General features: G+C 43.5%; 1 protein-coding gene across 1 annotated transcript in view; it reads left to right on the top strand.

Moving 5' to 3' along the window:
* ZMYND12 (zinc finger MYND-type containing 12) overlaps positions 1-12,000 on the top strand; it is a 34,130-nt gene extending 22,130 nt beyond the window's left edge. The window contains exons 3-7 of the mRNA XM_019643691.1: positions 1,360-1,529; positions 4,150-4,272; positions 5,285-5,396; positions 7,997-8,142; positions 10,074-12,000. Of these exons, the coding sequence (XP_019499236.1) occupies positions 1,360-1,529; positions 4,150-4,272; positions 5,285-5,396; positions 7,997-8,142; positions 10,074-10,199 (677 nt within the window). The 3' untranslated portion in view covers positions 10,200-12,000. The remainder of the gene's footprint in view (positions 1-1,359; positions 1,530-4,149; positions 4,273-5,284; positions 5,397-7,996; positions 8,143-10,073) is intronic.
* Positions 12,001-12,275: the final 275 nt, after the last annotated feature.

Here is a 12,275-nt window from a genome sequence, read left to right as displayed (position 1 = left end):
CTCCAGAATCACAGACCGATATATAGTTCTCCGAATATGGCATATATTTCATACTGTCATGACTTTACATATGTGTTACCTCTGCCTAGGATGCTCTGTCTCCTTCAACTATTCAGAAAACTTCTATTCATCTCAAAACCCAGCTCGGACTTTCCTGATTGTCTTAGCTTGGCTGCCATAACAATATCATAGACTGGGTGGTTTAAACAAAAAATATTTATTTCTCACAGTTCTGGAGGCTGAAAATCCAAGATCAAGGTACAAGCAAATTCTGTGTCTGATGAAGGCCTACTTCCTGGTTTGTAGATAGCCAACTTCTCCCTGTGTTCTCACATGGCCGAGAGAGATCATCTCTCTAGTGTGTCTTTTTATAAAGGCACTAACCCCATTAATAAGGGCTCTACTCTCATGACCTAGTTACCTCCCAAAGGCCCCACCTCCAAATAACATCACTTTGGGGGTTAGGGCTTCAAAATATGAATTTTGGGGGACAGAACATTCCATCCAAAGCACTGACTGTGCCTCTCCCCACTCCATTGTTTTTGTCTACCCAGCTTATAGAATTAAACACTTCTTACTCTGCCATTTTCAAGCCTTATGATGTTATTAGTGTTGCACTTACACTATGTTACACTATGTTATAAATATTTTGTTTTCATGTCACATATTTATTCCCTAAATCCAACTGTAAATTTTTCAAGGGTAATAACTTTGATTCATCTTTGAATTCCCATCATTCAACACAAGGCCTGGTATATAAAAATACACATATATTTTTAAGTTGAGATATTATTCACATACCTTATAATCTACCCTTTTAAAGTACAATTCAGTGGTTTAATTATATTTAGAGGATTGTGCAACCATCACATCATTTAATTCCAGGACATTTTAGTCATCCCCATATTAGCAGTCACATCCCATTTTCCCATATCCACAGTCCCATGGTCACCACTAATCTACCTTCCATTTCCATGGCTATGCCTATTCTGGACATTTCATATAAATGAAATCATACAATATGTGGCCTTTTATGGCTGGCTTCTTAGCATGTTTTCAAGGTTCATCCACATTGTAGTGTGTGTCAGTACTTCATTCCTTTCCATAACTGAATAATATTCTACACATGAGTATGGATAGACCATATTTTGCATATCTACTCATCACCTGATGGACATTTAAGTTGTTTCTATATTTTTGGCTATTGTTATTAGGCTGCTGTGAACATTCATGTACAAGTTTTTGTGTATCAATAAATGTTTGAGTCAATGAATAAATGAATGGATTGTGATGACGTATTTCATAATGTGTTCCCTGGCCGGGATATGAATTGTAATCTTCTTTCCTTCTTTTGGGCAGGTCTGGGGCGGATCGTCCAGGCTGAGGAATATCTAGCCGAAGCCCAGTGGACCGTCCTCAAATCAACTGAATGTTCTTATGCCACCAACTCTTTATTGCATCGAAACCTGGGACTTCTCTGTATGGCTAAGGAAAACCATGAGGAAGCCCGTTATCACCTGGCCAATGATGTAAACAAGCTAATTTATAACACTTGAATGATTCTGAGAACAGCTATTTAGTTTTGGGATTTTTTTCTTTTTTAACTGAGCGTTTCTCTATAACTTTCTGTTTACAACGGACTATTTGGTGGGGTCTTAGCAAGAACACTATTCTAACAACCTGAGCTCAGGCCTTTCCACTTCCTGGCTGTGCACCTTTGTCCAGGTCACCTCATTTCCCCAAGCTTCCATTGCTCTGAGGATACCAAAGGGAGGCAGAACAGTGTCCTGGTTGAGGGCAGGGCTTCGCTTCTAGTCCCGGGTCTGTAGTTTCACCAGCCACACAGTCTTCGACAAACCATTTCACCTCTTTTCTCACCTGTGAGTCAGAAATTATAAGATGATCTCTGCCTCGTTGGGTCATTGCAGAGACAAATAATAGGACAACACATGTGTAGCACTGTGGCTATTATTTTTATAAATAACATCGAGGTCTCTACGCAAGTGTGGTTATGAAATTTAAAGGAGCTGGTGGTATATGAAAGTGCTTTATAAATTATACCACTCTGTGCCCATGTTAGATACGATGATGAGGGTGATGACTGAACTGTTCTTCCAAAATCTATGAGCTTTTTATTAGGATTTCAGTATTGGACAACATTACCAGAGAGCCGAGAAATCTGGATGCGGGTAGGTTCAGACTGCAGTCTCCACGCAGGTTGGCTCTCTCCGCAGCCTCTCCTCTGGGCACCCCTCCCTCTGGTTGGCTGCCAGTGCACAAGGCCCGTCGATCCACTGGCAACATTCTCGTGCTGGTTAGTCTCCGTATCCCCTTACCCGCAATCCATTCTCTGCCCTACTCTGCCCTGGGAGGCTGCCCTCTATGCATCACACAACCTAGACTCCATTGCTCTCTGGCTTTGATTGAGTTTGGAAAGTGAGAGGTGTGGCAAGAGAATGAGGTTAGGAGGAGAAAGAGAATGGGGTGTTGACTCTCCCTGCTGTCTTTCTGCCCCATCCCAGTTCTGGCAGGGGCAGTGTTCCTCCATGACCACAGCTGTTGACAGGAAGCCTTCTTCCATAGCTCTAGCGCTTGCTGGGTCCTGGTAACCCTGCGTTCTCCCCTTGCTTTTTCAGGAGTTGGGATGGTAATAGTTTCTTGCTGTTGATAATCCCTGATGCTTCACTAGCTCTTGTTGGTTTCTTAACCCTTTCACATCTCTGGAAATAATTTTCATTGAACTCTCTTCAGGAAATAATTTTGAGGGTGCCATCTCTTTCCACCTAGGACCCTGACTAATACACCTCTTCACCTGTGTTTCTCTACATAATTCACCCAATGGCCTCTGTTAAGCAGAGACTCATTCTGTCTTGAGCTGGGGCAATGGTGTTAAGAATTAGATCAAGTTCAGATTACTCAGCCTAGCTTTGAAAAATAACTATAAATGTCAAACTACTATACGGTACCCCTGAAACTAATATTGAATATCAACTGTAATTGAAGAATAAAAAATTATTTTTAAAAAACAACCACAGCTTTATTGATACATACCATAAAATTCACCCACTTTAAGTGTACAATTCAATAATTTTTAGTAAACTCATAGAGTTGTGCAGCCATCAGCACAATCCGGTTTTAGAACATTTTCATCACCCCAAAAAGATCCCTTATATCCATTTGCGATTATTTCTCATTCCCACTCCCAGCCCCAGGCACCCACTGTCTGCTTCTCTAGATTTGCCTTTTCTGGACATTTAATATAAACAAAATGATATGTGGTCTTTTGCATCTGACTTCTTTCACTTAGCATAATTATTCTGAGAGTCATCTATGTTGTTGTACGTATCAGCACTTCATTCTTTTATTACTGAGTAGTAGTCCCTTATCTGAATTTACCACAATTTGTTAGCCATTCATCAGGTGATGGACATTTGGATTGTTTCCACTTTTTGGCTGTTACAAATAATGCTGCTATGAACATTTGTGGACAAGTCTTCATGCGGACACATATTTTCATTTCTCTTGGGTATTTACCTAAGAATGGAATTGTTGGATCATACAGTGACTATATGTTTAACTTTTTGAAAACTGCCAAACTGTTTTCCACAGAGTCTGCATCATTTTACAATATGTTCCCAGCAGCAATATATGAGGGTTCCATTTTCTCTACATCCTTGACAATACTTGTTATATTCTGCCTTTTTGATTAGAGCTTTTCTAGTATGTGTGAAGTGATATCTCATGATGGTTTTATTTTGCATTTCCTTAATGACTAAAAATGTTGAGCATCATTTCATGTGCTTATTAGTCATTGGAGACATGTCTATTCAGGTCTTTTGCCCATTTTTTTTTTGAAGAAATTTTATTGGGGAATAGTGTGTTTTTCCAGGACCTCTCAGCTCTAAGCCGAGTGGTCGCCCCAATTTAGATGTGGAAGGTGCAGCTCCGTGGCCCATGTGGGAATCGAACCGGCAACCTTGGTGCCACGAGCCTGTGCTCTAACCACCTGAGCCAACTGACTGCCCCTGTTTGCCCATTTTTTAATTGAGCTGTTATAAAAGTTCTTTATATACTCTGGATACAAGTCTTTTATCAGATATATGATTTACAAAGAACATTCAAGCACTCTCCTTCTCCCTTCTGCTATAGATTTATTTTTCCAGTTGTGCATTTGGAACAGAGGACATCAGGACCTCAGGAGGCTACTTCCATCTGGCTAATATCTTCTATGGCCTTAATAAGTTGGAGCTGGCAGACACGCTATACACCAAGGTGAGCTGGGGAATATAGGAACTGAGCCTTGACCCTTGAACCTTTGTCTTACAACTGGTGTCGGATCATTCTTGAGAACTTTGAGGCACAGAGAGATGAAGTGACTTGCCCAAGTTCACACAGCCTGATACATGATATATTCCACTTTTCTTTCTGTTTGTTTCTCTATTACCAAAGTAGATCAGTCCTTAGCATCCATAGGACGATTAACAAATAATAAGTGATGGGTCACTAAGAACCAAACCCCTCCAAATAGACTGTCATATGCTCTGTCATTCCCACAGGAGCGAGCTAATGTGCGCATATTGAGGTGTATGATAGAGAAGATGAGTTTTTAAGAGAAAATTATTGCTGAAAGGTCATATGAAGGGATCAAAGAACATGAGAGTACTTTGAAATTTTCATCTTTACATGTGAAAGATTTTAAACCATTTCCAAAGTGTTAAAATATTGGTAACACAATAACACCTCACTTAGCAAGCAACCACTCCTGTGTGTGATGCAGGCTCTCTTGCTGTGACTATTTGTATTTTAGGCCCACTTGTGAGGAAGTGGCACTGTGGTGTAGCTGAAAAGAAATGACCTTCAGAGTCACACAGACTTGAATTTAATTCCTAGCTGTGCCACATAGCAGCTCTTACGAAAAGTCAAGTGTGATCTTAACTTCTCTGATCCTCAGTTTATTTATCTGTAAAATGGGACTAATAAGAATATGACTTCCATTGGGATGCTGTGAGGATATAAAGGTTTAGTTGTATGTGCTCAACAAATGGTAGCCATTGTTGTTAGACCCCAGCAGGGCTGTCCCCAGATCAGCCTGCCACATGCCCTTGCAGCCTAACACTTGTCACTCTTGCTTGGGCCAGACCTGTGTGGGCCCCTGAGGCTCCCCCTGCCTCCAGGGAACATGCAGACTGTCAGGAAACCCAGCCAGAGGTGCTGCCCTCCCACCTGGCTGGCCCAAAGGCTAAGGTCTGGCCTGCTTGTCTGATTGCATCTCCTTTTCCAACAGGTCTCTGAGATCTGGAATAAATATTTGAACAATCACTATCAAGTCCTCTCACAGGCTTGCATCCAACAAATAGATTTGCTGGGCAAACAATTTGAGACTGACACCGGCTTGGGTAAGTAGCAGCTCCCCCCAGGAAGCAGGGCAGTGGCTGCGTCCCTCCTAGTCCACAGACCTTGCCCCGGAGAGGGAAAGCCTTCGTCCCTGTCGGGGAGCACATCAGTGCCACCTTCCCCATCTTGCTGGTGGGGAAACTGAGACAGGCAATCCCTACCTCACACCCAGCCTTTCAGTGGTTCATAAGGGACAGATTTGGAGGGAAAAGGACCTGGGAAGAGCCCACAGTGTTGTCTGCAGAGCATCCATTTCTTAGGTGTTGTCCCTCCAGGGCCCATGAGCCAAGGGAGACTCGATGCAGAAGTCGGGGTGCTCCATGTTCTGGTACCTTATCCCCGTCCTTTTCTGGATAGTGAGCCTCTCAGTGGCAGCGCTGAGTCTGAGTCATCCCTCCAACCCCAGGCTCAGCTAGGGGCTGAGTGTGGAGTAGCACTGTCCAGCGTCATTCCCCCGAGAGAATAAAGAGACAGAGGATCTAATGAGTGCTCAGAAATGACAGTGTAGCTGGTGATACGGAGCCCATGTAAATTACCAAAAGAAAATTTCCATGAGCACAGGTTATATATATTTCAAGACAGGCCCCAGAATGAAGAGGTGAGAATGATGTTGGAGAGGGAAGACTTTTTTATAGGAGAGGTTTTGAGCTAAGGTTTAAAAAGTGAATAACGGGCCGGCTGAGTGGCGCATTGGTTAAGAGCTGGTTTGGGACACCAGCTCTGAGCAGCGGGGCCCCGGTTCGGATCCCACATATGAGGGCCAGTGATACTGCCGTCTATAGCTAAGATGCTGCACAACAGCTCAACCTGGAGCTGGGCTGCCGTGAGTCGCCGGTGATGGCGTAGGCTGCAGCCCCTGTGGTAGTGGGTTGCCATGGGCTACCGTGTGTAGCCAGCAGCCAGCGTGAGTGGCCAGCAGCCGCCGAGAGCGGCCGTCCAGAAGCCGGCAACTAATCTGCCTCTCCTGAGAAGAGCGCAATGATGGTGCCAACTTAGGCCAGTGAAGCAACGTCCTCCACAACTAGACTGAAGAACAAAAGGACAGCAACTTGTGTGTTCCCCTTCCCCCAATTCCTCAGCGCTGTTCCCATCCCCTAATTCCCCAATTAAAAAAAAAATCTTAAAAAAAAAATATATATATAACTTCTAATTTCTCATTAAACAATAAATAAATAAAAAGAAAAAGCGAATAACTTTATTGAGCTTTCTCGCATTGTAAAAGTGGTTCATGTTAAAGCAGAAAACTTTGAATCACAGCTATCCAACGATAGTCAACCTTCACATTATGGTGTTTATTCTTTCTGTCTTTTTCTCCAAGCTAGCACAGTAAGTCCTCAATGTGGTCGATAGGTTCTTGGAAACAGTGACGTCAAGCGAAACGATGTATAACAAAACCAATTTTACCATAGGCGAATTGACATGAGCAAGAGTTAAGTTCCTATGGTGTATTTCTGGTCACAAAACATCACCAAACTTCTAAGTAAAGACCCCAAACACTTCTGATATTAAACATTGAAATAAATGTGAGCTATACCAAGGGCTCCAAAAAAATGTATACACATGACTTGTATTAATCTTTTGCTATCAGTATATATCGAGTATTACAATTTTAATACATTTTTTTCCTTTCTTAAAATGTGTATAAATTTTTTCTGCACCCTGTGTATGTACAGTAAGACAGATTAATAAAAACAAGTAAAATAATTCATTTCCAACCTGCTTATTCCAATTCAAGGTCACGGGCGACTGGAAGCTATCCAGGCAGCTCAGGTGGGCACCCACCCTGGACAGGACGCCCTTCCATTGCAGGGCCATCCACACACACACCTTGCCACACTCACTCAGACTGGGACAATTCAGACATGCCAGTCACCTCATGTGCACATCTTTGGGATGTGGGAGGAAAACAGAACACCCGGAGGAAACCCACACAGACACGGGGAGATCGGGCACACTCCATGCAGATAGTGGCCCCAGCTGGGAATTGATTTCTCTTTCCTCATCAACATTATAATAACATGATGTTGAACAAAATGACGTTGTTCTGGAACTTGATGTACTTAGAAAGTGCTTTTAGGTATCTGGCCCATAATAAGTCAATAATTGATGACTAAAGTAGAACCAAAAACTGCTGGGGGGAAATTGTGAACAGCCTTCCCCAGAGGAGGCAGAAAGGCTATTGCTTAAGAATCTTTGGGTTTGGGGAGGAGAATTAAGGTGCTGCAGAAGCCCCTGCTCCCTCCTGCTATAGGGTAGAAGCTGAGCTGGGCCCGAGAAATCCTGCTGTGATAAACGCCCTGTGTTTGGGAGCCTAAGAGATCTAATTCATCGCAACTTGGGGACCTGTGGGAATGAACATGTCTTTAGGTTACTCTGATAATGACATGCCAGGCAAAGCTGGGAAGCTTCCTGAAACCGTAGCTTCCTGCTCGGCCCATGGCAGCGGTCCTCCAGGGGCAGGACTTGCTGTAGTTTGTGCTGCCTCTCCTGGAGGCCTCAAGAGGCCAGGTGCCCTCACAGCTCAGTGCTCATTGCTGGGGGGTACACTCAGCTGCCCTCCCCCCCCAGGGCCTGTTTATTCATCCCTTCCTTTCCACTGCAGATGAGGCCCAGGAAGCAGAAGCCATCCACATCCTGACTACAATCTTGAACATTCGGGAATCTACAGCTGACAAGGACCCTCAAAAAACTGTCTTTGTCCTGAAAACCCTGGTCATGCTTTACCACCTGATGATGAACCCTTCAAAGGCAAGTTTCCTTCGAAAAGCAGCACGTCTACAATGGAGGTGGAATTCCTCTAGTTGAACTCAGCTGTGTATTGCCCAACTGCACTAGCTTTTACGCTCAAGTAAGCCCTCACTCCAAAAATGTTCAGATGCTCATGACATTTTTCATTTGTTGAGTCCAGCCTGCATAATGGAAACCCAGGGTTGCAGAGGTAAACTGAGGCTGGGGCAGTGCTGGGAAGGCTGCAGGGCAGGAGGGCTCTGGGGAGTCCTTGGTGGAATGTAGTGGCTCTAACTATAGTCAGTGAGCGAGTTCTCTGTTGCCGAAGGGACCCAGGCAGAAACGGGTTGCCATAAAATAATTTAAAAGGTAATCATTTTTGAGTGGTGATTACATGCCAGTCACCAGCCTAAGTGCTTTACATGAATTATCATATTCAATTCTCCTACCAACCCTATAAAGTAGCTGTCTTATTATTCCCCCTTTACAGGTAAGGAAACTGAGGCACAGAGAGGGTCTATTATTTGCCCAATTTCTGACAGACAATAAGTGGCACATCTCAGGTTTATAAAAAAGCGGATTCACTGATTCATACCAATATTTATTGAGCATCTACCATTTGCTATTCTAGGAACTGGGGATACAGTGGAAAACCACCAGATAAGTTCCCTATCTCCGTGGGACTTAGGTTTTTTAGAGGAGGGGAAGTCACAATAGACAAGTAAACATATAAATATGTACTAGAATTTCAGACAGCAAAAAAGTGTTACAAGGAAAAATGAAGCAGGCAAGGAGAGAAGGAGGGATGGTTGGAGGAGGCCCTTCTGTGTGGGTGACATGGAAAATTTAGGATTCCCCCCGCTCTTCCTCCCTGCCTTTCTTCCCCCATTACTTTCTTCAACAAACTTTTACTCAACACCTACTGAGTACTGGGTCCTGGAGGAGTTCCCAGTCAGCAGGTCATAACAGAGGTGACAGCAAAGCTCAGGGCACATGGCAGCACAAAGGAGCGACACAAACCATATCTGGGTTGGGGTAAGGGTGGCTAGGGAATGGGGCAACATGTCCACTGAATTTCCAAGTTTACATCTTTTCTACAGTCCAGGGAGCAGCTTTCCTCTGTATACTCAAGGAAGTCATTACCCCAAGGCGCGTTAAGGGTGTTACGTCTACAAGAGGTCTTTAGAGAAAAGGGACACATCAATCTACTCAAGATTGGCACCTCACTTCCTTCAAGTCTTTACTCAGTCTTCAGTGAAGCTTTCCCTGGCCCCCTCTCTAAAATTGCCAAATGCCACTCCACTACTGATGCTTCCTCTCCCCCTTTCCTGCTTTATTATTTTTTTCCTTAGCATGTATCTCTATTTAAGACACTATCTGTTTTACTTATTCATCTTGTTTATGGCCTCTCTCCCCTGCTATACTGTAAGTTCCACAAGCACAGGATTTTTAGCTTGTAGTCACAGTACTTGGAACATGATGGCCATTTGATAAATATTTATAGGAAGGAAGGAAAAAGGGAGGCAAGGTGGGAGAGAGGAAAGAGAGAGCAAGAGTCTGTCCCAAGATGTCCTGTGAAGCCTCTGTCCAAGTCAAAACCCTGGGCCACATGGCCCCCAGGATAGCAATTTACCTGTGGCACCTATCATGTCCATGTCTCCCAATGCAGGTTCAAAGGGCGCTGCTTAAGATCCTACAGAGCTCTCACTTTACTAAGAAGGTGTGCTTTGTCAGGTCAGGTGGGTGTTCTGCTGCTCCCTGGCCCCACGCAGCACATGTGTGGCTAGCTGTAAGGACCCAGTGTGTGCTCACAAGTTTCCAACAAGAACTCAGTGGCGGGAGTGAGAAGCTGATGGGTCCTTGCCCATGTTTCTGGGATTGAGCACAGATGGGTTTCCCACTGTAATGCTTCCCTGTGACAACTTCCTTTTGTCAGTACAATTCTATTCCAGGCACAAGAATATGCCACGAGAGCCTTCAATCTAGCCCAAGAACAACAGCTCAGCGTCCATGAACAAAACGCCATTCAAGAATTACTAAGTCTCATCTCAGGTGAAGAAGCTCATTCCATTATGTAGTGACCTGTGAGTTCTGCTTCGGGGCCCATTCAAGGGGCTAGTGACTGTCTGATATATTCCAGCCTTGCCCAACTGCTTTGAGGTACTAGGAATCGCTCAAGTTCCCACCCTCTTCCCCTGTGACTGTACGTGTCGCTGTGTTTTTATTTTTGTGCAGCACATGTGATGGAATATAGAACTTTAGGCATAAAAATCAGTAAAACCTGTTTGTCGTGACCTTTGCACTTGGCTGATAACTTTGTATGACTTTGAGTAATGTGCTGTCAGCTCACAAATATGGCATTTGTAATTAAATTGCAAATAGTTTATCATATTTGCCAGAAGTTTCCCAGTGCCTGTTTCATAGATAGCTCTTTGCCAAAAAATGGGGGTAGGGAATAGAGCTATAGGGGAGCAAAGCTTCCCTATTCTACTGTAATTAAATCAGCATTAATTTGATGTAGATTGTGATTAAAATGTCCATTATAATTCCTAGAGCAATCACTAAGAAAATTACTCTAAAAATAGTTAAAAATCAACAAAGGAATTAAAATGGTATACTGGAAAAGATCCATTTAATGCAAAAGAAAGCAGTAATGGAGGAGTAGAGGGACAAAAAGGACATGAGATATATAGAAAACAAATAGCCAAATGCAGACATAAATCATAGACAGGTCTTTGCCAGAGAAGACCCCTGAGAGGGGGTCTTCTTTGCCAGAGAGGACCTCGCAGGAAGCCCCAATATGCGATGGCTGAGCTACCATTCCAGGTTGGTATCTTTCTCTTAGACAATGATTTGAAGCAGATGTGAGCCATCTAGGGGAGAAGCACTCGGAAAGGCCCCCTATGATGTAGGGGACAGGGTGCAGGCCTTGGAGTTAGATATGCCTGGGTTCAAATCCAGCTTTCTCACTTAACAGCTTTGTGACCTTGATCCCTCCATAACCTCATTATTATTGTTGTAAATGGCCCAGATGTGGCAATGGCTGTATCAGCTTGTCTCGTAGACGGCTGTGGTCGTTTACCATATCCTTTTTTCCCCCCTCCAGACCTGCTATTCTTCCTGGGTAGATCTGTCGGAGAGTTTTATGTTCCTCACTGTAAATTAATTCACTGAGACATGTGTAATAAAAATAGGTCAGATGGGCCACCCTGCCCCATCAGGTCTAGGTAAAATCTGCTGGGAACCCCATTCCATACCTTTGGGCATTCTTGTGCTTCTCCAAGATACCTATGAAGTGTCAGGGCCTTACTTTTCTAGTAGCTGTCTCTCCAATTTTTTTGCATTCTCACTTCCCCTTGCTCATCCTGTAGTTATTTTTTCATCTCTTTAGAGACATAATCCCTTCTTCTTGATTCTCACTCCCTAATTTCAAATATGAATTAGCTCTTGCAAACAGACGTTTCGTGAAGATTGAGGAGGGGTTCTGAGGAAGAGAATCAACAACTCTTAGCAGATAACTTAAAAGAAACTATTAGAACTTCTCTATTCTAAAAAAGCCCTTTCATTAAATTCTAGTTCTCTCCTTTGCCACATTCATTGTCCCTTTCTCTTTTCCCCCCTCTGTTATCTATTCTCTGTTCTTCTACCCCTGAATTTTAATCCATGAATCCTTCCCCATTGAGTATATTTATAAAATTATTGTTTAAATTAAATTGTTTACATTTATTATTCCTATTGACTGATTTTCCTCTTGATTATGGGCCATGTTTTTCTGCTTTTCAACATGTCTTAGGGATTTAATTTACAGTCTTTCTGCTTTTCTAACACTTGCATCTAAGGCTATAAATTTTCCTCTAAATACTCTTTAGTTGATACCACTTTTTTTTTTTCAGATTTATATTGGGGAATTGGGAGGATGGGAACAGTGCTGGGGAATTGGGGGAAGGGGAACGGACAAGTTGCTGTCGTTTTGTTCTTCAGTCTAGTTGTGGAGGACGTTGCTTCACTGGTCCAAGTTGGAACCATCATTTCACTCTTCCCGGGGGAGGCAGATCAGTCGCCGGCTTCTGGACGGCCCTTCACTGCGGCTGCTAGCCGCTCACGCTGGCTGCTGGCTACACACGGTAGCCCATGGCAACCCACTGCCACAGGGG

The sequence above is a fragment of the Hipposideros armiger genome, unplaced genomic scaffold, assembly GCF_001890085.2.
Source record: "Hipposideros armiger isolate ML-2016 unplaced genomic scaffold, ASM189008v1 scaffold_82, whole genome shotgun sequence".
Classification (NCBI taxonomy): Eukaryota; Metazoa; Chordata; class Mammalia; order Chiroptera; family Hipposideridae; genus Hipposideros; species Hipposideros armiger.
This window is presented reverse-complemented; position numbering and strand designations above follow the sequence as displayed.